A 24,927-nucleotide genomic window follows, 5' to 3' on the forward strand; every position below is an offset into this window, starting at 1 on the left:
CATATTTGACAGCTATTCAAGGTGGAGCTTTCTCAGTTGTCACTTAACGCTCTTTTGAAGAAGTGCCCTTAAGATTTGAGGGGCATAACACATATATTGGCTTGTGATAAGGCTTGGAAGATGTTTTCTGAACAGTATCTTAAATTTTAATTGTTAATTATAAAATTAAAATTTCCCTGGAGATTTGAGGAGCCCAACATATTAATTAGCTTGTGAAAAGTCTCATCCCAAATATCTTTCTGAACATATTTGAATTCTTGAATTTAATTGTATATTATAAAAATTTACATACTTTCTTTTTCATTATTTCATTTGTTAACACAACTGTTTTAATAGCAATATGATTTTTTTTTTTACTGTAAACAGCTGAGAAACTACAATACTCAGCAGGATACCATATTAAATAGATAATGATTATAATAAATAAGCAGCCCTTTGACTACTAATTTCTTCTTCTTAGCTGTCCCCTGTTATTCAGTTCCGGCCTCACTGCAATAATATAGCATTTGGGGGAAAAGATGCAGACCAGTAAGCCAGCACTGGAGGACAAGATGGAAAAGATCTCCACAGCCACCATGTATTTGCCCTTTGTGCTTAAATAAGTTGGAACAAAGGACACCCAGACACTGCAGAAGACCAACATGCTGAAAGTGATAAACTTGGCTTCATTGAAACTGTCAGGCAAGTTCCTGGCCAGGAAGGCCACTGTGAAGCTGATGGTAGCCAGGAAACCCAGAAATCCTAGGACACAGTAAAACATGATGACAGACCCTTCATTACATTCCCGGATAATTTCTTCCATCATGGAATGCATATCAACATCTGGAAAGGGGGGTGCAGTTACCAACCACACGCTGTAAATCAAGGATTGAGTAAAGGAACAGGAAAGAACAATGGAGCTGGCCAGGTGTTTCCCAGACCATTTTCTCATTCCAGCTCCTGGTGTGGTGGCCATGAAAGCAAGGACCACAACGATAGTCTTGGCCAAAACTGAAGAAACAGCTATTGAGAAGATGATGCCAAAAGCTGCTTGTCGAAGGAGACACATAAGCTTTGTGGGCTGTCCAATGAAGAGCAAAGTACTAAGGAAAGCAAGCAAGAGAGAAATGAGGAGAACATAGCTGAGGTTCCGGTTGTTGGCTTTGACGATGGGAGTCTCCCTGTGCTTAATGAAGAGGTGAAGCACCAAAGCAGTGAGGAAAGAAAAGAAAAGGGCAACAATAGTGAGTGTGATTCCCAAAGGTTCTTCAAATTTCAGGAAGCTAATTGTTTTTGGAAGGCACTGATTCTGGTCCTTGTTGGGATGTTGATCGTCTGGACATTGAAAACAGTCATCCAAGTCTGTTAGAAGAAACAAATGAATATGCTATTTAATACAGTATAGCTGTATGTATAAGAAGTGAATAATAAATTAATGTACATAAGTCTCAATCATAAGAAGGAAAAGAGACAAAAAAGAGCAATAACACAGATGACAGAATCAGATTTAGAGGAACCTGAATAAACCGTTATCTTTCGGTTGTCACCAAATTTTGCTGTTCTTTTTCCTTTTCATTTATCTACCCAAAATAACTTTGCTTGTTGTTTTGTTTCTTTGTCTCATTATTAAAAGACACAGTCAACCCAGTTCTACTTTTTATTGTACTTCATCTATACTTTTTTTTTTTAATTTTGTACTGTGATGAGGCTGGATTTAAGTGCCAAGTTGACTATAAAGTAACGGTGCCCCACAGGTACAAAAATAATGACAGATGTGTGAGTCAAATTCCAGCCTTCTGCCCTTCTGTCCCAATGTCTGATGCGAGTATCTAAGTGGCTGTCCTTGTATCATGAGATCATGGTGCAGTTTCTGTCTTTTGCCCTCTCCCACAGACACTTAGAGGCTCCTTCTAAATAATATGAGAGAAATGGCAAAAGGAAAAGCAAGTAATACAGCAAAAATGAAAAGAAAATAAGACCTGTAAGTTGCTTTTCAAACTTCATGATCTCCCAGACTACATAGTTTTAAATCACCCCTTTTTAATGACTCCTCAGGGTATTGGGAATGATATGAAGCTCCCAGGCTGTGCATGAATGTATTTTTCTACAGCAATTCTTACTCTTTAGATTGGAAATTTTCCCCTCTGGGCATTGATGGCAATTGTAGCAGCAGAATGGTTTCCCTTCGATCTTAGTCCGACTGTAACCAGAATTGCAGTGGGCATTACACAGAGAAAGAGGGTGTCCCTGTCCGGAAACATGAGAAGAGAATCTATTGTCCTTCCTAAAACAGATATTGCAAGTCTTTGCCTATGGATAATACCCAGGGATCTTTTACAAAAAGATTGATGGTGGCCCTGAAAAGAGCCATGCAATGAAAGAAATTCAAAGGGCTGATAAAGTGATGAGCGCAGGTGAAGGTAAACATCACATTTGTCAACAACCACTTAAGGATGCTGGACATTTCCCCTGAAGAGAATAATTTGATTTACCCCCTTTTCCCCTTCAGATCAGTACCTTAGCAGAATCTTAGGTTGGATTAAAAAATGGCCTAAATTTCACTGAATTGTATGATTCCACAGTTAAGGTGACTTTGACACACCTGGAGGGCAGTTGCATCTGGCTATTAATTCTGTTCTTCACATACAGAAACACCCCAAATATTTGTTCAGCCCCACTCTATACCCTTGCACTTCAATAAACTAGAGAAACCTGGGCAACTGTCAATATGCTGTAGGCAGATTTTGTAATTCCAAAATGAAATTAAGAGCATGAAAAATAATTTTAAAATGGTGGAATGGGAAGAAATGAGACATATAACATCCATAAATACACGGTGGGGAAATGATTGACACATCTTAGTACGAGCCCTACCTGATTAAAAGCCTTGGGCCATTTGATTGCATCTTCAGAAATGGTGAATACTTTGCCAGGGACATTTTGTGGTGCCGTTCTTCCAATTTTGACTCTAATGAAGGATTGATTTGGAAATGTGATCCAATTGATAATATCAAATCCTGCGATCAGTTCCCCTTTTGAAGTAAAGGAAAGCGTTTCTCCAACACTATTGTTAAATGAAACACTTCTCAGGTAGTGGTGAAGCTGCATGAAAATGAGGGCAAGACATCATCATCTTCATCATGAGCATCATATTAAATAAATACAGTTACAATCAAATTCTTAAAGGCATTCTTTCTGTAAAAGAACTAGTCTGGTGTCCCAATTTATCCCAGGTATTTGGAATAGCCGGTTTCAATTCATTCTTTCCAGTTTTCCTTTTGGAGATTCTCTTGGTCTTCACCTAGGGAATCTTAATTTTCTTTGCAGTGATTGTTGTACTGGAATGTATGGGATTACCACTAGGCTGGATTGTTTGCTTTTAGTGAGTGGAATTTACTAATCTGGCTATAGAGATACTAGCAAAGGTAGAATATTTTTCTTTTGCTTTCTAGGAGCATCCATGTTCCTTCCCAGGGAGGAGCAATTAAAATGAGTTACTAATGACATAGAAAATCAACATGAGTGATATTGAATTGATCATAAAATTTTCAGTCCAGTTATGTAGCAATACGTATCTCACAAATCACAATGAAATGCAATAAGCTCAAATTCTCATTCTTTTATTTAAATGTTAGGGCAGAGTTAACTCCCTATTTTCTGAAATAGCAAATATGTCAATTTTGAGAAGGTGCGAGCTGTCCGTGTTCATCTATCTTGCTAGAGCATGAAATGAAGGGAAAAGGAAAAGGAAAAAGAAAAACATAGAAGAAATGAAGCAGATCATCTTCATTATCTTAGTTCCAGTTATCAGGAATGGCTAATGAGTTGAACACTCTTCTAAGGCAATCCTATGAACTGGGTGTGAAAGGGCAGCCATACCATAGCTATTGTCTGAATGTCTAAAACTCTGCAGTGATGTCAGAATTTCAACCACTGGGTTCAAATGCCTGGAGCTCCTAACACTGTGTTTACATGACTTCTCCTGTATTATTTATCTCAGGAAACTACCTGCCAAGGTTGTTGATTGAGAAGTTGCTGCCTCTGCTTATCTTGTCTTGCTCCTTTTTTCACTGCGTGCATAGCGTGCAAAGCTTCTGCCACTACATGGACAGCATTGTAGACGCTGTAGCTGTGGCTGGTCATGCTCATTTCAAAAACTGACCCAGGAAGGTCCTCCAGGTTCTCCTCTCCAGTGCAGAGTTCTTCTGCCATTGTTTCTCCAGCAGCATTGGAGAAAGAACACTGAAATGCCTCTTTCCAGAAATCCCTGGAAAAACCACCTTCCTCTTTAGATGTGAGCTTCTGGTGCTGAAGGAACTGATGGAAGCCCAGCACTTCCTCACTATGAACTGCAAAGGAGAGTGCACCATGGATGAAGTCCAAGGGCCAGCTTCGTTGAAAAGACATTGAGGTAAAATCCATTTGGGCTATGAAAATCCATACTATGGGTTTTATTAGGTTCTCTTCAAATTCAAAGACATGAAGCATTACCCTTAAAATCATAATATTTTGAATTACACCATGTACAAGTACTACATTAGCAGTTGCTCCCATAATGATTCTAGTAGTTTTCTCTCCCTCTGCAACCATTTCAGAGATTTCAGTTGAAAACTTCAGTTGTGGAAATGTTTCTATAAAATCAAAGCAGATACCTCCCTCAGCAAACAAAGGGAGCTCATTTTCTGCAAATCTCTCCCCACTCTGGTCATAAATGAAAATCACTCCAATCCATGTCCACTGGAAATGTAGCAGCAGGTGGAGAATCCCCTTATATTGTTGCTTGACATCTGGAAATATCTGGTGAAGGAAAACTCTTTGGTAGATGTCACTCATCACTGGCGAGGATCCATATGCCAACTAAAGAATACAGCAAACAATCAAGAAGGACTTATGTTTGAGATATTTTGTGAATACCATTAATTTAAGGAATTTCACCATTTCTGAATTGCTGGGTATGTCCTCAAACATTAACTATTTTCCAGTGCAAACTTTTAAGTTTAGTGATAATTTGGGGTTTGTGAATATAGTGGCCATGGATTTACCTACTCTGAAATAAACAGAAGACACTTTCCTCAGTACATGATTAGTAACATAAACACCAAGTAATCTCACATTCATCCATAACGTTTCCCTAGGAATGGAAGGACTTAAATTCTCTCCCTCTGATGTTTGTGGGGTATGTAGAACTTTATGCTAAATGAAAGCTTGAATGGACTTTTCTTATGATATGTGTAGAATCATCTATATTAATGTTCCCATGCATTCTGAAGATCATACTATCTAATTTTTGTCCTTTGTAATTTCATACATAGCTGAAGAAAAACAGCATAAGAAAACAGCAACAAACCAAGAGAATCTAGATTCGTTGCCTAGAGGAGTAGCAGTCACGTATCTTTGGTTAGAGCCTGCATCAACTTCAGAGTACTACAGGGGATAGGGAATATGGCCAAAATGTTCTGTTCTTACTCAGAAACGTCCCGGTTTCCTTAACTGTTGCACATGCGTGTTTCTCTTTGGGAGTGCAAAGTCTCTGAAATGACACCCAGTTTGCTTTTGAACTTAAGCTATATGAGCAGGATAATGGGAACTCAGTCGCATGTCAAATATGCATCACTCAACTCTCGGTCATATTTCTATTGCTAAGAAGAGGCATGAATGGCTGGTTTATTATTTTGGCTCATAAGCCAGGATCAGCAGTAGAGCTGGCCTGGAATAGGGTTGCTCTTCAAATAGGATCTGCCCCTTTTAATTCCATCCTAACTCCCTAATAGTATCAAAGTCAAAAGTAGTGGGTGCTTAACAGTATTGCACGAGGACAGCTCACCTGTGGAATCTTGTAGATGGACAAAATGGGTGTCATGAAGAGACACGCATCAGCATTAGGTCCCCCAATAACCGCTGCTATATTAGCCTGAACATCACACTTGTAGTTAGGGATAAATTTGTGCTGTGTGGAGAGGAGTTCCACTGAGGCACGGCAAGTCCACTTGGCCTGAAAATTGCTGTTCAACACATGGAAGCCCAGCGTGGCATTAGGCAAGGTCCTTGGACTTTCATTAATGGTCTTTATGGCAAATTGCAAGGCTAGCAGATGCTGGTAGTTCTGAGTTATTACTCTGCAATGAGAAGATTGCCTTTTTAGTAATTAGATCTTGTAATCTGAACAGATCACTGGCTCTCCATGGAACAAATTTCTTGGAAATTTCTTCTTTCTAAGAATAAACATTTAATAATAATACAAGAGGGGAGAGATTTTGACTACTTATTTTTTTCTGTATTTATCCCAGGTTTTCAGTACATTACTTATTATTATGAACTGTTCTCATAGATTGCTTGTTTCTGGCTTTGTCGACCTAGAGATATTTATTCAAGCCACCTGGAAGCTTTGCCCGTTCTGTCGTGGTAACCAAGCTGCAGAAGGGTGAACTCCCCACCTGGAGTGAGCAACTAATTTTTCTCTCCTGGGATCCAGAGTTTGGTGCTACGTGGAAAGGAGGGTCCAAGCAGCCCCACGCTCTCCTTCATTGGAGAGTTTCTTTTATGAAAAGGGGACTGAAAGCCAGCATGTGCCTGGCTGTGCCAAGGAAGGGTTAAGCCAGGGAGACAGCAGAGCCTTGGGAAAGAGAAAGCCTCCAGTGCAAAGACAACCACTTCAGCAGTAGGCTTCAGATAGGAAGAGAACACTTCAGTTCTTGGAGCTGCAAGACCGCTGAGAGGCAGAGCTGAGAAATGGGGGAGCAAAGAGCCTGCCGAGAATCTGCAAGCCTGCAAACCGAGCCAGGCCTCCTCCGTGCAGCAGCCCAGGGCAGAGCTCTACAAACCAGAACCAGGGGACTATGAGTGCTGGGCGGGAGGGGGGGACCTCAAAGCCCATTTGCAAGTCTACAAAGGGAGAGAAGGGTTTTCACATGCAAAGTGGACTGAGATTGGCCACAAGAGATGAAGACCTGGGGGAAAAGGAAAAGATTTAAACCGCTAAGCAATAGTTCAGATAGGAAAACATTTGCCTCGAACATAGGAATAGGCACGTAGAAATAGAACATAAATGTAGAAATAGATAGACAGTAGAATAAGACAGCAGTTTAATTTTGCACAATAAAAGAGTTTTGCGTGGGAAAAAGAAATACAGTTTTTGTGTCTGTGTTCTACACCATATTTAGGAAAACCCTAAGACACAAGGGGATATCACCCACTTTGAGATCCAAAATAAGCAGCTAGCACTGTGATATAATTGACTGCTTGGAAGTGCTAATCCAACTTGCTCATTTGAACCCTGTAGAATCTTGAATTTAATCCTGCTCTTTTATTAGAACATCTGCAATTCGTTACCTCTTTAGACCTAATACCTTGTTATCAAAATGAATTTGAATCACTGGAAAAAGAAAATTGAGTTTTGGTAAAATGCTCATTGTAATGTCAGCAATTCTACCTGGCTGAGCAATTCAGGTTTATTGTTTTCCCATCCAGAGAAATCTGCTGTGATTTTTCTCAGTAAGAAGATGCCTTAAGTTGTAATTATCCCCATTATTAGCCATTCTTTGTGGTAACTCTTCTGATCATGACCATCTCTTCCATATTCTCCTAATGTTCATGCCTCCTTAGTTCACACTTCAATGAAGCTTCCATATTTTCTAACAGACTGACTATTTGAATATTATTGCGACTAATGTTTACTTCCCCAAGGAAGGAAGTGGGCAGACTATGAAATGACTGGAGGCGCCTTTCTGTAACAAGTCCTTTAAGGGAAAACTCACACATGAACTCCTTTGCATAACACTCTGAGTGGAAAGGAGCCGATACATTTGAAAACCCCAAAGGATAGCAAGCTAGATTGAATAAGGAAGCTTGTATGCAAAAGAAAACTGCAAGCCGTTTATCAGGGCAGAGTATTTTCTGAAATAAAAAGCAGGTCAGTTTTCAGTTGGTGCAAGGCCTCCTTTTTCATCTATCTTGCAGATCATGAAATGAAGTAAAAAAGAAAAGGAAAAACATAAAAGAAATGAAGCTGATTATCATCATTAGCTTAGTTCCAGTTATCAGGAATGGCTAATGAGTTGAACACTCTTTTAAGGCAATCCTATGAACTGGGTGTGAAATGGCAGCCATGACACAGCTGTTGTCTGAATGTCTAAAATACTCCACTGGGTACAATGCCTGGAACTCCCAGAACTGTGTTTACATGACTTCTCCTGTTATATTTATCTCAGGAAGCTACCTGCCAAGGTTGTTGATTGAGAAGTTCCTGTCTCTGGTCATATCGTCTTGCTCCTTGTTTCACTGAGTGCATAGCGTGCAAAGCTTCTGCCACTACATGGACAGCATTGTAGATGCTGTAGCTGTGGCTGGTCATGCTCATTTCCAAAACCGAGCCAGGAAAATGCTCCAGGTTCTCCTCTCCAGTGCAGAGTTCTTCCGCCATTGTTTCTCCAGCGGCATTGGAGAAAGAGCACTGAAATGCCTCTTTCCAGAAATCCCTGGAAAAACCACCTTCCTCTTTAGATGTGAGCTTCTGGTGCTGAAGGAACTGGTGGAAGCCCAGCACTTCCTCACTATGAACTGCAAAGGAGAGTGCACCATGGATGAAGTCCAAGGGCCAGCTTCGTTGAAAAGACATTGAGGTGAAATCCATCTGGGCTACAAAAATCCATACTATGGGTTTCATTAGGATCTCCCCAAATTCAGCCATATAAAGCATTACCCTTAAAACCACAATGATTTGAATTTCGACATAAACAACTACTACATTAGAAGTCCCCCCAATAATGATTCTAGGAATTCGTGCTCCTTCCATAACCATTTCAGAGATTTCATTTGAAAACTTCTGTTGTGGAAATGTTTGTATAAAATCAAAGCAGATACCTCCCTGGGTAAACCGGGGTAGGTCATTTTCTACAAATCTCTCTCCACTCTCATTGTTAATGAAAATCACTCCAATCCACGTCCATTGGAAATGTAGCAGCAGGTGGAGAATCCCCTATATTGTTGGTTGACGTCTGGAAATATCTGGCGAAGAAAAGCTCTTTGGTTTATGTCACTCATCGCTGGTGAGGACCCATATGCCAACTAAAGAATACAGCAAACAGTCAAAAGTGTGTCTGAGATAAATTCTGAATGCAATTAATTTGAGGATGTTCACCATTTCTAAATTGCTAGGCATATCCCCAAACATTATCCATTTTTCAGTGCAGACACCAATCAAATTCAGTGATAATTTGGGCTTTGAATTTATGTATATACAGTATATTCGTCCATCCATAAGCTTAAAGGTTCCCTAGGAATGGAAACATTGAAATTCTCTCCCACCAATGTACATTCTGTTTTGTAGAAACATTATGCTAAAGGGAAGCTTCAAATGACTTTTAATATGATCTCTATATTTTCATCTATATTAATCTTCCCATACATTCTGATTATATTGTCCAGGACCTTTGTAATTTAACACATAACTGAAGCTACCATAAAAGAAACCAACAGAATCCAAATTCACTGCCTAGAGGAGTAGCAGTCACTTACTTTTATATAGAGCCTGCATCCACCTCTGAGTGCCACAAGGGACCGTCATCATGACCAGAATGTTCTGCTCTGTGCTAACTCAGAATTGTGCAGGCTTCCTTAATTGTTATACATGTGTGTTTAACTTTGGGAGTGAAAAGTCTCTGAAATGCCACATATACAATTTGCTTTTGAATGTAAACTTTTTGAGTAGGAAAAGGGGAGCTCAGTAGCACGTGAAATATGGGTTACCCAGCTCTTCGTCATACTTCTATCGCTGAGGGGAAACATGAATGACTGGCCTATTATTTTTGGTTATGAGCCAGTATTTCCCTAATGGTATCAAAGCTTGCTTAACTGTATTGTATGAGGACAACTCATCTGTGGAATCTTGTAGATGGACAAAATGGGTGCCATGAAGAGACATGCATCAGCATTAGGTCCCCCAATAACCGCTGCTATATTAGCCTGAACATCACACTTGTAATTAGGGATAAACTTGCCCCGTGTGGAGAGAAGTCCCACTGAGGCACAGAAAGTCCACTTGGCCTGGAAATTGCTGTTCAACACATGGAAGCCCAGCATGGCATTAGGTAAGATCCTTGGACTTTCATTAATGGTCTCTATGGCAAATTGCAAGGCCAACATATGCTGGTAGTTCTGAGTTATTACTCTGCAATGAGAAGTTGGCCTTATTAATAATTAGATCTTGCATTCTGAACAAATGACTGGCTCTCCATGGAACAAATTTCTTGGAAATTTCTTCTTTTTAAGAATAAACATTTAACAATAAAACAAGAGGGGAGTGATCTGGACAAATTATTTTTTCTGTATATTTCCCAGATATCTTTATTATGGTCTTTGACCAGCCTTTGTAAAAATAAACAAAACAATTTGTTATCAGGGGAAGAAGAAAACAATAAAACAGCATAACTCATTAAAAGTTTTGTGCAATTGTATAATATGATGGAGATATTTGACCACCTAGTTTGTGAGTATCAGCATCCATTAAAGAGTAATAAATATAAAATGTATCAGTATGGCCCTCAAATTTAGAGGTGAATGGGGAGATCAGAGCATGTCTTGGGGCATCATAAAAAGGACACCCCTGGAGCGGAGCAACATGGGCACAGAATGGCAGCATTTTTAGTGAGCTCTTAACTCTTCTATTTTAGATACCTTTATATTTAGTTTTAAAATAGTTTACTTAGTGATTTTATTTAATATCAATTAGTTTTAGTTTCCTGAATTAGGATTAGTAATTTTAAAACTTTAGAATTAAGACTAGTTGGTATTTTAGAGTTTGGAATCCAACAGCATCGGGCACCTGCTGATGATGCAAGGCAAGGAATGACTACAAAACAGGAATGAAAAATAATTCAAAGAGAAAGACCAAAGGGAAGAACAAGCCTGAGATGTCACAAAGAAAAATTTCCAAGTATTCCGTACACTCTAAGGTTGTGGCAACCTCCAGACAGCTAAAACTAAAGGATTTATTCCAGCATAAGGACACAGCATCTAAGTCCTCTTTTCCTTCCCTTCCTCCCCTTGTGACCTCCGCAAAGAAATCCTATACCCTGATTGACTAGGAAGTAGATGATTCCCCTTCCTCCGATGATGAGGCTTCTGTAGGAGATAGAGGAGAGGACACTTTTAAAACCACAAGTAATTTAAATGTGGATGTGGACCTGGTTGCTAAGAATTGCCTTTTAACTGCTAAAATGGTTATTGCAATTTTTGAGGAGCTGCTAGACGCCAATCAGAAAACAGATGAACTTTAGGCTATAATGGAAAAGTGTATATGTAACCCTGTTGTGGAGTGAGCCACCAACTCAGCTGCTCCAGAACTTAGTCAAAATCCATATGCTACATAAGACTCCACATGTGTGGAAATTGCCAGGGATGAGTTAGTCTTGCAGCGACACTGGATTCTGCTCCAGATTGCAACTAATTCACTTAAGGAGGGCAGATAGCACAATAGCCAAGCAGTACTACATTCCCTCTGACAACTTCTTCACCACAGTGTATATTCCAACTTACAGAAATCTCCGGGCTTCCCAGATGGCATGGACTTGAAAGAATAATATTGACTTTCAGGCATTTCGCACTCCCCTCTATGATTTTTAAATGTCAACATTTTCTAGGGTAATTTCAAATTATGCCTATATGTGTTTCTCACAATAGCAGTCTGTGGCCTCTGCTACATTTTCAGGACAGCCAAGCCTGCGAGGGAGGATGGCATAAGCCCCAGAGTTCATAATCTCAGCCAGCAACCACCTACACAGCAGAGTGTTCCACCAACTCCAAGGTCAGGACCAGATAAGCACAGGAGGCACAACACTCTTGATTTAATTAAAGGGAACATGCAGACATCAGTTGACCCTATGGAGGCTGAGTAAGAAATAGCTCAGTTTACTGTTTACTCCAATCACTTGAGAAGCCTGGATTTAATGGAGCAGCAGACATTAGTTGCTCCATTGTTTCTATTAAATTTTCCTTTACTTACCTGGCATACAAACCAGAAGGGGATTTTGATACAGAATTGCTCTCCATACTCCATGTTTCAATCAGTCTCCTAGGACTTAGTACAGCTTATTTAGAATTGTTATCATCTTTACAGTAGGCATACAAGGACAGACAATGATGCAATGATGGCCCCATTAATTCAGAGAGAATAACATCACTTGAGCATTAGATAGGGGCTTGCCAGGAGACATAATGTGCTTACAAATCAAGGGAAAACATGAAAGGCCTTACATGATATTGTCAAACACATCAAAAGAAGGATTTCTTTCAAAGGTTGCTGGAGGAGAAAATAGATAGATCTGAGAGAGAATGCCACCAATGATAAAGTCTCCAGGATGGTAATCCTTGTGAAGAATAGAAAGAGGGAGACTTGTAGGGCATTTCACAGGAGGACTGTGACAGGCTTCAAACATCAATACCACTAGTATTGACACCACAAACATCCCCATCTTGCATGGAGCTCTTTCTTCAAAATTTCCTGTCACATATACCTATCTTGTTGAGTTGGCCATGCTGACTTCAGTAAACACCTGGACATCTAGCTGTAATAATCAATATAATCAAAGTGATAAAATATTGTCTGTCTCTGCCCGAGCTCAGAATGGATATTAATAGCAGGAATTAGTCTTGGTTCAGTGTTTTGCTATTGATTATTTGGATTCTCTAGGGAGTTGTAGAAGTCATGAGTGGAAAATTATAGAGAGGAGAATCACCAGTGTAATGTTGTTGATCTATGTGGCTCACACGGAAGGAAGGAAGGAAGGGAGGGAGGGAGGGAGGGAGGGAGGAAGGAAGGAAGGAAGGAAGGAAGGAAGGAAGGAAGGAAGGAAGGAAGGAAGGAAGGAAGGAAGGAAGGAAGGAAGGAAGGAAGGAAGGAAGGAAGGAAGGAAGATATATCTGATTTCTACAGTTGACTCTCACGGTCATCCACCATAAGTTTTATAAATATATTTTACTAGATGTGGAAAAGTGAAAATAAAAATTAAAAATGAATGCCCATTTCAAAAAGATACTTAAGAAGTGTTCTAAGTTCTCTTCTCCACTGCAGATTCCCACAACTTCATTTTTTGTAGTTGTTGAGATTGTTATATGGTTTATGGTAAGTCACGTAACTGTATTTTAGTCTTCTTATTGACTCTGTCAAGAATAAGCCACTCAAGGGTTACAAGCTGTATGAAAATAATGAAATGGAAAGGGGACATATAGCATATGAGCTGAAGTGTTATGCTGGCTGAAAATTCATTTTTAGATGAAATCCCAAACTTCAGTAGTTATCTTCAAACCCTGCACAGTGGAAATGCAGGGAAGCTTGTAGAATGTATCTCTGTATATGCACCTCAACACTTCTTGAGATAATCTGACAATATCGAGTTGCCATGAGCTCATTTCAGTTTCTTTTGTATGTCCAATGTAACATCTTTTACCATGTCATTCCTATAACCTGCATTTTCAAATCCACTTCCAAGTCAGTCTTGATCTTATCATGTAGAGCTTATTCTTCTTACATAACGTATTTAAACTAACTTCTGGGACCATTTTTCAAAAATATCTTTCAATATGTCCAATGTTAAAATATTTTGCTTCCTTCACTAATTGTAACTTGTGTTTGAGTGTTCTTCTCTAATTGTAATGTTTAGTTCCCCCTAGTTCCCTCTAGTGTCTAATTTTTAAAGTCTTATCTTAATGTAAAACAAAAATCAAAATAAAAGCATTTTCCACATAATGCACCTCGCAAAGTATTCGCCATTTCTGAAGATGTGATCAAATGGCCCAAGGCTTTTAATCAGGTAGAGCACATAGATGTGTCAATCATTCCCTCTTCACATACTTATGGATATGAAATGTCCCATTTCTTCTCATTCTCGTTTTTAATTCCTTTTCATGTTCTGAATTGCACAATCTGCCTACAGCACGTTGATGTTTGCCCAGGTTTCTCTGCTTTGTTGAAGACCTGCTGCAGTGCAAGGGCATAGAATGCAGACCAAGAAATATTTGGGGTGTTTCTGTATTGAATGAATAGAAGTAATGGCCAGATGCAACTGCCCTCCACCTTATGTGTATAATTACACAATTCAGTGAAATTTAAGCAATAAGGCAGTCCATTTTTTGTTCCAACTTATTTATGTGCAAAGGTCAATACATGGTGGCCATGGAGATCTTTTCCATCTTGGCCTCCCGTGCTGGCTATTGGTCTGCATCTTTCTTCCCAAATTTCATATTATTGCAGTGAGGCCTGCAGTGAGCCAGCATAATGCTTCAGCTCAGATGCTATATGTCTTCTTTCCATTTATTTCTTTAATACAGCTTGTAAACCTCTGAGTGGCTTATACTTGGCAGATACTATGAGAAGACTAAAATGCACACTCTAGCTACATGACTAATCATAAACCACATAATCTCAACAATCACAAAAATGAAGTCAGGAAAATCTGCAGTGGAGAAGGGAAGTTACAAACTCTTCTTAAGTAATTGTGCAAAGGCCCTCCTGGCCATGACTGCCACCTGCTCCTCAAGCAGTTGCAAGTCCAGGAGAACCCCCAGATTACTTACTGGGTCCCTCTGGGGCAGTGCAACCCCATCTAAGACCAAAGATGGCAATTCTCCATGAACCAAAGGGCCCCAAATCCAGAACCATTAAGTCTTGCCAGGGTTCAGTTTCAACCCATTGCTCCCCATCCAGACCTTAAGAGCCTCCAGGCATTGCGAGAGGGGAGTCATGACATTGCTTATCTCACCAAGGCTGAGATAGACAATCTCATGGTGAGAGACGATCACACCCAGCAGCTTCATGTCCATGTTAAACAGAAGCAGGGAAAGTACCGAACCCTGCAGAACCCTGCAAAGCAAGGCTGAGGACCGGACCTCTCGCTCCCTATTAACACCAACTGGGAATGGCCACAGAGGAAGGAAGTGAACCAGGACAACACAGTGCCCTCCACTCCCAACCCCCAAAGCCAGTCCAGAAGGATACCATGGTTAATGGTATCAAAAGGTGCTAAGAGATCAAGTAGGCCAAGGGTGGATGCACTATGCCCATCCCACTCCCACCAGAAATCATCAAAAACTGTGACCAATGCCATTTCCATCCCATATCCAGGCCTGAACCCCAATTGAAAAGGATCCAGATAATCCGTTTCATCAATCAATCAATATTGAAAAGGGAATAGGGGTCAGTTTACAAAATCTTGGCAACTGGATACATTTACTTTAGCACCTAATTTGTCTCTTGGTTAGGTTGCGAATTCCTTGATAGTCTTGCTCTCTGCCTGTTTTTGAGATGGAGAGGTTGCTACCCATTTTCCTGATTAATGAAGAACATGAAAATATTCTGAAGTTGCCTGGGATTCAGTCATCTCTTACAATAGAGATGTTACTTGTAGGTGTCAACAGATGTGTTTGTTTTCTTGTTTTGCCAAACTTGGCCCATTTTGAAAGTTGTGCATACTTCATCTCCTACACCTTCTATGAAGTTAACATTCGTTTTTAAAACTTTTATTCTCAGTTTTCCACGTCTCATTAAATATAGTTATATACCTGGCAATGGAAGACAACTGTAGAGATTTCTGTGTATGTGTGTGTATGTGAGACTTATAGATCAACAACAGTACACTGGAGATTCTCTTCTCTATAATTTTCAACTCAAGCACAATGACTTCTACAGCTCTCTAGAGAATCCAAATAATTGATAGCAAAACATTGAGCCAAGACTAATACCTGTTATTAATATACATCGTGAGCTTGGACAGAGACAGAAAATGTTTTATCTATTTGATTATATTTATTATTAAGGCCAGACACCCAATAACTGTTTATTCATGCCAACATGTCCAACTCAACAAGATTGGTATATGTGATAGGAAATTTTGAAGAAACATCTTCTTTCAAGATGGTGATGTTTGTGGCATCAATACTAGTGATACTGATGTTTGTAGAAGACTATAACGGTCCTCCTGTGAAATGCCGTACAAGCCTCCCTCTTTCTATTCTTCACAAGGATTACCATCCTGGAGACTTTATCATTGGTGGCATTCTCTCTCAGATCTATCTATTTTCTCCTCTAGCAACCTTTGAAAGAGATCCTTCTTTTGAGGTGTTTGACAATATCATGTAAGGCCTTTCATCTTTTCCCTTGATTTGTAAGCACATTACATCTCCTGGCAAGCCCTGTCTCATGCTCAACTGATATTATTCTCTCTGAATTAATGGGGCCATCTTTGCATCATTGTCTGTCATTGTATGTGAAGTGTAAAGATGACAACAATTCTAACTAAACTGTAGGGAGACCTAGGACATTTATTGAAATAATAGAGTATGGGGAGCAATTCCGTATCAAAGTCCCCTTCTTCTTTTTATGCCAGGTAAGTTAAAAGAAAATTTAATGGAAACAGTGGACATGTTCAGTGCTTGATGTTACCTAGTGGGGTAATGAAACATTTGCAAGAAAGCAACCAAGTTCAGAGAACCCCAAGGACTCCACAGTTCAGCCCTGAGCTACACATATTCGCTTGTATTAATAGAAACAGTGGAGCAACTACTCCTTGCTTGAACAAAGTCCCATTGAATCCAGGGTTTGCAAGGGATTGGACTAAATAGCATTCATTCAGAACATTTTAAGGAGCTGACAGCTAACCCTAGGAGCGGACTGATTCACCGAGATAGAGATTTCATTATTTTTAAAATTTATTTCCAAGCGGTAAATATTTATGTATCTATTCATGGAAATATGCATATCTTTGTTTTCTGCTATTAACATAGTTAAATCAAACTTGTACGCTTCATTCTAATTCATTCTACTACCATGCTATGATTTGGCAAAGATTGATACTCAAAGTTGTTCATACCTTAAAAGGCAATATTTAGCAGCACTGATAAAACGATAAAGGCCTTCAGTTTTCTTTTGCATACAAGCTTCCCTATTCAATCTAGCTTGCTATCCTTTGGGGTTTTCAAATGTATCGGCTCCTTTCCACTCAGAGTGTTATGCAAAGGAGTTCATGTGTGAGTTTTTGCTTAAAGGACTTATTACAGAAAGGCGCCTCCAGTCATTTCATAGTCTTCCCTCTTCCTTCCTTGGGGAAGTAAACATTAGTCACAATAATATTCAAATATTCAGTCTGTTAGAAAATATGGAAGCTTCATTGAAGTAGGGAGTAAGGAGGCATGAACATTAGGAGAATATGGAAGAGATGGTCACCATCAGAAGAGCTACCGACAAAGAACGATGAATAATGGGTATAATTACAACTTAAGGAATCTTCTTACTGAGAAAAATCACAGCAGATTTCTCTGGATGGGAAAACAATAAACCTGAATTGCTCAGCCAGGTAGAATTGCTGACATTACAATGAGCATTTTACCAAAACTCAGTTTTCTTTTTTCAATGATTCAAATTCATTTTGATAACAAGGTATTAAGTCTAAAGAGGTAATGAACTGCAGATGTTCTAATAAAAGAGCAGGATTAAATTCAAGATTCTACAGGGTTCAAATGAGCAAGTTGGATCAGCACTTCCAAGCACTCAATTGTATTGCAATGCTAGCTGCTTATTTTGGATCTCAAAGTGGGTGATATCCCTTTGTGTCTTAGGGTTTTCCTAAATATGGTGTAGAACACAGACACAAAAACTGTATTTCTTTTTCCCACACAAAACTCTTTTATTGTGCAAAATTAAACTGCTGTCTTATTCTACTGTCTATCTATTTCTACATTTATGTTCTATTTCTATGTGCCTATTCCTATGTTTGAGGCAAATATTTTCCTATCTGAACTATTGCTTAGCGGTTTAAATCTTTTCCTTTTCCCCCAGGTCTTCAGCTCTTGTAGCCAATCTCAGTCCACTTTGCATGTGAAAACCCTATCTCTTTTCCACTCCAGCAACCTTTGAAAGAGATCCCTCCTTTGAGGTTTTTGACAATATCATGTAAGGCCACATTACATCTTCTGACAAGCCCCTGTCTAATTCTCTTTTTTGAATAAATAATTTTTATTAAAAGAAGGTTTTACAATGATTTAAAAAACTACAGAAAGGTAGAAGGGGTAGAAAAAGAAATATATTATCAAAGGGGAAAAGAAAAAGTGAAGAATAACAAAAAAAACAAGAAAAAGAAAGATATCTGAAGAAGCAACTTCCAATCTTTTTTGCAGTAGTTACAAGCAAAGCAGTTATCATCTCCACCCTCCCAGAGTGCGTATCATAGTTCCCATAAACAAACCTTTTAAATCAATAAATCCTGAAACCAGCAGTTCATTGTTATCCATTTTCAGCAAAAACTATGAGGGTTTTCCAGTCATTTATAAAAGTCATTGTAGTTCCCTCCTCAATCAAAAATCTTGTCATTCTTTCTGAATTGATGGGTGCCATTATTTCATTATTGTCTGTCATTGTGTGCCTAGTGTCAAGAAGATAACAACTCTAACTAAATTGTGCTAAGACTTAAAAGATTGACTGAAACATAGAGTATGGGGAGCAATTCCATATCAAAATGAACATTTTACCAAAATTGAAAACTTCTTTTTCAAATGATTCCAATGCATTTTGATAACAAGATATTGAGTAATTGATATAAACAGATAATGAACTACGTATAGTCTAATAAAAGAGTAGGATTAAATTCAAGTTTCTACAGGAGTCGAAAGAGCAATGTGGTTTAGCACTTCCAAACATTACAATACTAGCAGCTTACTATGGATCTCAGAGCGCTTGGTATCTCTTTATGGCTTCGTTACATCTGTGGAAGGGGAGATGCTTCCAGGTGGTTTGAATAAATATTGTTAGGTTGACAAAAGCAGAAACAAATAATCTATAAGAGATCATGTAATAATAATAAGTAATATATAGAATATCTGGGATAAATACAAAAATAATAATTTGTCCAGATATCTCCCCTCTCGTATTATTATTTAATGTTTATTCCTAGGAAGAGGAAAGTTCCAAGAAATTTGGACCCTAACCCTAACCCTAACCCTAACCCTAACCCTAACCCTAACCCCATTGAGGTGCCAGAATGTAAACTCCCCACTTAAGTCACCCCTGACAGTGCCATTAAATATAACTAGATCTAAACTGTCCACAAACTGAGCCAAATGAAATGCTGCAATATTACACTGCTGGTCTTTAGATTGTCTGTCTGATAAGTAGCCCACATCAATTGGGGGGGTATTGGCTATTTAAAATGAAATTGCAGAAAGCCATCAGATTGGCTGATACGTGCATTAAAGTCACTGGCTATTACAATTATACAGTCTGGGTACTGATATAATAGCAAATTTATATGAGTATCAAATTGATCCCATTATTTATGTATTTCCCTGTGCCCACAACCTGGGGGAAAATATAAATTAACTATTAAAACAAACTAGCATTTAAGTCTGAGTAAGAGTGCTAGAGCAAAGTTTGAGCAAGACTCCAGCATAAATACTGGAACATTAAGTTTAGCAGAAACCATAGAAAACAGGCCACCTGAGTACTGTCCTCTCTTGGGGGCAAAGTTGGTAAGATGTCCTATTTTATTTTATTTTATTTTATTTTATTTTATTTTATTTTATTTTATTTTATTTTATTTTATTTTATTTTATTTCAGGAGCTATATGGCTGCCTATTTCATGATGACTCTAGGTGGCTCAGGATCATCCATAAAAACATGGTTAAAAACAAAAGCACATTTTCCTTCAAGCACCAGACCAATCATGATTGCAGCAAACCCCCATCCTAGCCCAATGCTTGGGCATCACCCTACTCACCTTTCATGCCTCTTTCTCTTATTGGTGTCTGTAATAGAACAAAGAGGTGTGATTGTATATGTGATTGGTGTTCTCCTTCTCCTAAAAGGTCTTGGTCACACTGAACAACACTACTAGGCAGGAAATGGACACATGCACCTAATCAATCAACCAGTATTGAAAAGGGGTCAGTTTACAGTTTTGGCAACAAAAAATACATTTATTTTAGCATCCCATTTGTCTCTTGGTTAGGGTGGGGATTCTTTGATAGTCTTGTTAACTGCCTGTTTATGAGGTGAAGAGGTTGCTACCCATTTTCCTGATTAATGAGGAACATGCAAGTATTCTGAACTTGCCTGGGATTCAGCCTAGAGGGAAAGATTTTGTGTGTGTGTGTGTGTATGAGACTCATATATCAACAACACTGGAGATTCTGTCCTCTATAATTTTCAACTCAAGCACAGTGACTTGTACAACTCTCTAAGGAATCCAAATAATTGATAGTAAAACATTGAACCAAGACTAATACCTGTTATTAATATACATCCTGAGCTTGGACAGAGACAGACAATATTTTATCTGTTGATTGTATTTGTTATTAAGGCCAGGCATCCAATAAATGTTTTTCAAGCCAAAATATCCAACTCAACAAAGTAGGTATATCTGACAGGAAATTTTGAAGAAACATCTTCACTGAAGATGTTGATGTTTGTGGCATCAATACTAGTGATACTGGGGTTTGAAGAAGCTGGTAACAGCACTCCTGTGAAATGTCCAACAAGCCTCCCTCTTTCTATTCTTCACAAGGATTACCATCCTGGAGACTTTATCATTGGTGGCATTCTCTCTCAGATCTATCTCTTTTCCACTCCAGCAACCTTTGAAAGAGATCCCTCTGTTGAGGGTTTCGACAATATCGTGTAAGACCATATTACATCTCCTGGCAGGTTCCTCTCTAATTCTCTCTGTCTTGTTTTTTTTTTTTTTAATAAATAATTTTTATTAAAGGATGATTTTACAAAGATTTAAACAACTACAAAAAGTTAGCAGAAGAAAGAGAAAGATTATCAAAGGGTAAAAGAAGAAGTGAAGAATGACAAAAAAGCAAGAAAAAGAAAGATCTCTGAAGAAGCAACTTCCAATCTTCTTTGCAGTAGTTACAAACAAAGCAATTATCATCTCCACCCTCCCATACTGCTTATCATAGTTCCCTTCTTCCTATAAACAAACCTTCTTAATCAGTAAACCCTGAAACCAGCAGTTCGTTTTTATCCATTTTCAACAAAAACTGTGAGGGTTTTCCAGTCATTTATAAAAGTAGTTGTAGTTCCCTCCTTAGTCAAAGGCCCCTAATTTTCAACTTTTGTCATTCTTTCTGAATTAATGGGGGCCATCATTTCATTATTGACTGTCATGGTTTGCCTAGTGTCAAGAAAATATCAATTCTAACTAAACCGAACTAACACTTAGGAGACTGACTGAAATAATAGAGTATGGGGAGTAATTCCCTATTAAACCCCCTCTGGTCTGTATGCCAGGTAAGTAAAGGAAAATTTAATGGAAACAATGGAGGAACTATTTTCTGCTGCAGCAAACTCCCATTAAATCCAGGCTTCCCAAGTGATTGGACTAAAACTCATTCATTCAAAACATTTTAAGAAGCTCAGAATCGATCCTGAGAGAGGAATGATACACTGAGGTAGAGTTTTCATGAATTATTATTTATTATTTCCAGGGGTAAATGACTTTTAAGATATTAGTAACTTTAAGGGAGTATTTAGCAGTGGGGATTTATCTAATGCTGATCAACTGCTGGCAATTTTCCTTTTGCATCCAAGCATCCCTATGTCAAACAGCTTGTTATGTTTCGTTGTTTTCAATTGTTTTGGCTCTTGGGCACTCAGAGCTTTTTGAAAAACAGTTCATGTATGATTATCAGTTTAAACGACTTATTACAGAAGATCAGCTTCAATCGTTTGATTGTCTCTTCACTTTTCCAGCATTGGGGAAGTAAAAATTAGTAGGATTCATATTCAAATATTCAGTCTGTTACAAAACATGGAAGCATCTTTGAAGTTATAACTAAGGAGACACGAACATTGAAAGAATCAGGAACAAATGGCCATGCTCACAAGAATTATCGACAAAGAACTGTTAATAAAGGAAGGGAGTAATTAGAAATTAAGGCATATTCCTATTGGGGATGTAACAGCGTATTTCTTCAGATTCGGGGGGAGGGGAGACTAAACTGTCTTGGCTAGCTAGAATTGCAGCCATTGGAATGAACATTTTACTAAAACTCAATTTTCTTTTTGAAATGATTCCAATACCTTTTGATAAGAAGGCATTAGGTGATTGGTATAAATCGGTAATGAAGTACATATAGTCTAACAAAAAAAGAGCAGGATTAAATTCAAGGTTCTCCCAGACTTGAAAGAGCAAGGTGGATTAGTATTTCCAAACATTACAATATGAGCTGCTGATCTCAGAGTGGATGGTATGCCTTTATGGCTTGCTTACATCTATGGAAGGGAGAGAAGCTTCCAGATGGTTTGAATAAATATCTCTGAATCAATAAAAGTCCCCCCCCCAAAAAAAAGTCTATAAGGGTTCAAGTCATAATCTCAATTAATGTACTGAATATCTGGGATAAATACAGAAAAAATAGTCAGTCAAGGTCTCTCCCCTCTTGTATTATTATTAAACGTTTATTCCTAGGAAGAGGAAAGATCCAAGAAATTTGTTCCATTGAGAGCCAGTCATTTGTTCAGAATGCAAGATCTAATTCTTAATAAGGCAATCTTCTCATTGCAGAGTAATAACTCAGAATTACCAGCATATGCTAGCCTTGCAATTTGCTATTGAGACCATTAATGGAAGTCCAAGGATCTTGCCTAATGCCTCGCTGGGGTTCCATGTGTTGAACAGCAATTTCCAGGTCAAGTGGACTTACCTTGCCTCAGTGGAACTTCTCTCCACACGGGGCATGTTTATCCCTAACTACAAGTGTGATGTGCAGAGTAATATAGCAGCAGTTGTTGGGGGACCTAATGCTGATGTGTGTCTCTTCATGGCCCCCATTTTGTCCATCTACAAGATTCCACAGGTGAGTTCTCCTTATGCAATACAGTTAAGCAAGCAATACTTTTGAGATAATGCTTTGATACCATTAGAGAGAGAGGATAGAACTAAAAGGGACAGGTCCTGTTTCAAGAGCAAACCATGTTCAGGGGACAGCTCTCTCTCTTTACTGCTGATACTGGCTTATGAGCCAAAATAATGAAGAGAGCATTCATGCTTCTCCTTAGGAAAAGAAGTTTGAGAGAGAGCTGAGTAATGCATATTTCATAGTCCATTGAGCCCTCATTGTCCTACTCACATAGTTTAAATTGAAAAGTAAGTTCTGTGTATAGCATTTCAGAGACTGCACTCCCAAAGATTACTACCTATGTATAACCATTAAGGAAATCTGCCCCTTGCTGTGTGAGAACAGAGCAGATTCTAGAATATGTTGGAATTTTTTATGGTAGTTTCAGTTATGTGTTACATTACAAAGGACCTAAACTGGACAGTATAATCTTCAGAATGTAGGGGAACACTAACATAGATTATTATACAGAGATCATATGGAAAGGTTCTTCAAACTTTCAATTAGCATAAAGGTTTTACACACCTCCACACACAGTGTGAAAGAACTTCAGTCTTTCTATTCTTTATGGACAAATACAAGATTACTTGGGGTTTGTGCTACTGAGCATCTACTGAGAAAATTATCACTGAATTTGAATGAATTCTACACTAAGAAACAGTTAATGCTTGTGGATACATCTAGCAATTTAGAAATGGTGAAAGTATAAAATTAACTGCATTTGGAAAATATCTCAGAGACATGTCTTGAATGTTTGCTATATTCTTTAGTTGGCATATGGATCCTCGCCAGTGATGAGTGACAGAAACCAAAGGGTTTTCCTTCGCCAGATATTTCCAGATAATAAGCAACAATATAAGGGGATCCTCCAACTACTGCTCTATTTCCAGTGGACATGGATTGGAGTGATTTTCATTCATGATGAGAGTGGGGAGAGATTTGCAGAAAACGAGCTGCCCATGTTTGCCCAGGCAGGTATCTGCTTTGACTTTATAGAAACATTTCCACAACTCAAGTTTTCAAATGAAATCTCTGAAATGGTTGCAGAGGGAGAGAAAAGTACCAGAATCATTATGGGAGCAACTGCTAATGTAGTCCTTGTACATGGTGAAATTCAAACTATGGTGGTTTTAAGGATAATGATTTATATGGCTGAATTCGAGGAGAACCTAATAAAACCCATAGTATGGATTTTCATAGCCCAGATGGATTTCACATCAATGTCCTTTCAACGAAGCTGGCCCTTGGACTTCATGCATGGTGCACTCTCCTTTGCAGTTCACAGTGAGGAAGTGCTGGGATTCCATCAGTTCCTTCAGCACCAGAAGCTCACATCTAACCAGGATGATGGTTTTTCCAGGGATTTCTGGAAAGAGGCATTTCAGTGCTCTTTCTCCAATGCCGCTGGAGAAACAATGGCAGAAGAACTCTGCACTGGAAAGGAGAACCTGGAGCATCTTTCTGGGTCAGTTTTTGAAATGAGCATGACCAGCCACAGCTACAGCGTCTACAATGCCGTCCATGTAGTGGCAGAAGCTTTGCATGCCATGCACTCATCTACAGTGAAACAAGGAGCAAGACGAGATAAGCAGAGACAGCAACTTCTCAAGCAACAACCTTGGCAGGTAGTTTCCTGAGATTAGTAATACTGGAGAACTCATGTACACACAGTTCTGGAATCTCCAAGCATTTGTATCATTGGTTCAAATTCTAATATCTCTGTAGAACGTTAGACATTCAGAGAATATTTTTATTTATTTATTTTATTCAATTTCTATTGCTCCCCATCTAAGACAAGTGACTCTGGGTGGCTATACATATACAATATACCGTATTATATTATTCTGAATATTATTTTTATAATATTATTATCATATAATATTATTATACCAGTAGCTATATAATACCTGTGTAATGGCTGCCATTTCATTTCATATTGAAGCTGATTGGCTGTGGCTGATAAATGGAACTGAGATCATAATGATGATCAGCTTCATTTCTTTCTTTCTTTCTTTCTTTCTTTCTTTCTTTCTTTCTTTCTTTCTTTCTTTCTTTCTTTCTTT

The 24,927-nt window shown here is 38.6% G+C and overlaps 2 protein-coding genes across 2 annotated transcripts; one reads left to right on the top strand and one right to left on the bottom strand.

Annotated features, from left to right (window-relative positions):
- Positions 1–442: 442 nt before the first annotated feature.
- On the bottom strand, positions 443–9,541 carry LOC148215266 (vomeronasal type-2 receptor 26-like). Its single transcript, XM_088143968.1, has 6 exons — positions 9,493–9,541; positions 8,195–8,535; positions 5,804–6,043; positions 3,988–4,836; positions 2,100–2,226; positions 443–1,341 (listed from the first exon to the last, which is right to left on the bottom strand). The coding sequence occupies exons 1-6, from the start codon at positions 9,539–9,541 to the stop codon at positions 443–445; spliced, it is 2,505 nt and encodes an 834-aa protein (XP_088000094.1).
- A 10,874-nt stretch (positions 9,542–20,415) lies between these two features.
- Positions 20,416–24,501, top strand: LOC148215267 (vomeronasal type-2 receptor 26-like). Its single transcript, XM_088143969.1, has 3 exons — positions 20,416–20,636; positions 22,531–22,822; positions 23,635–24,501. Exons 1-3 carry the CDS (start codon positions 20,416–20,418, stop codon positions 24,499–24,501), a joined length of 1,380 nt encoding a protein of 459 aa, XP_088000095.1.
- Positions 24,502–24,927: the final 426 nt, after the last annotated feature.

This window comes from Python bivittatus, unplaced genomic scaffold (genome assembly GCF_059951505.1).
Source record: "Python bivittatus isolate LINGU-HERP-01145 unplaced genomic scaffold, Pbiv_v1 ctg000430_np1212, whole genome shotgun sequence".
NCBI classification, from domain to species: Eukaryota; Metazoa; Chordata; class Lepidosauria; order Squamata; family Pythonidae; genus Python; species Python bivittatus.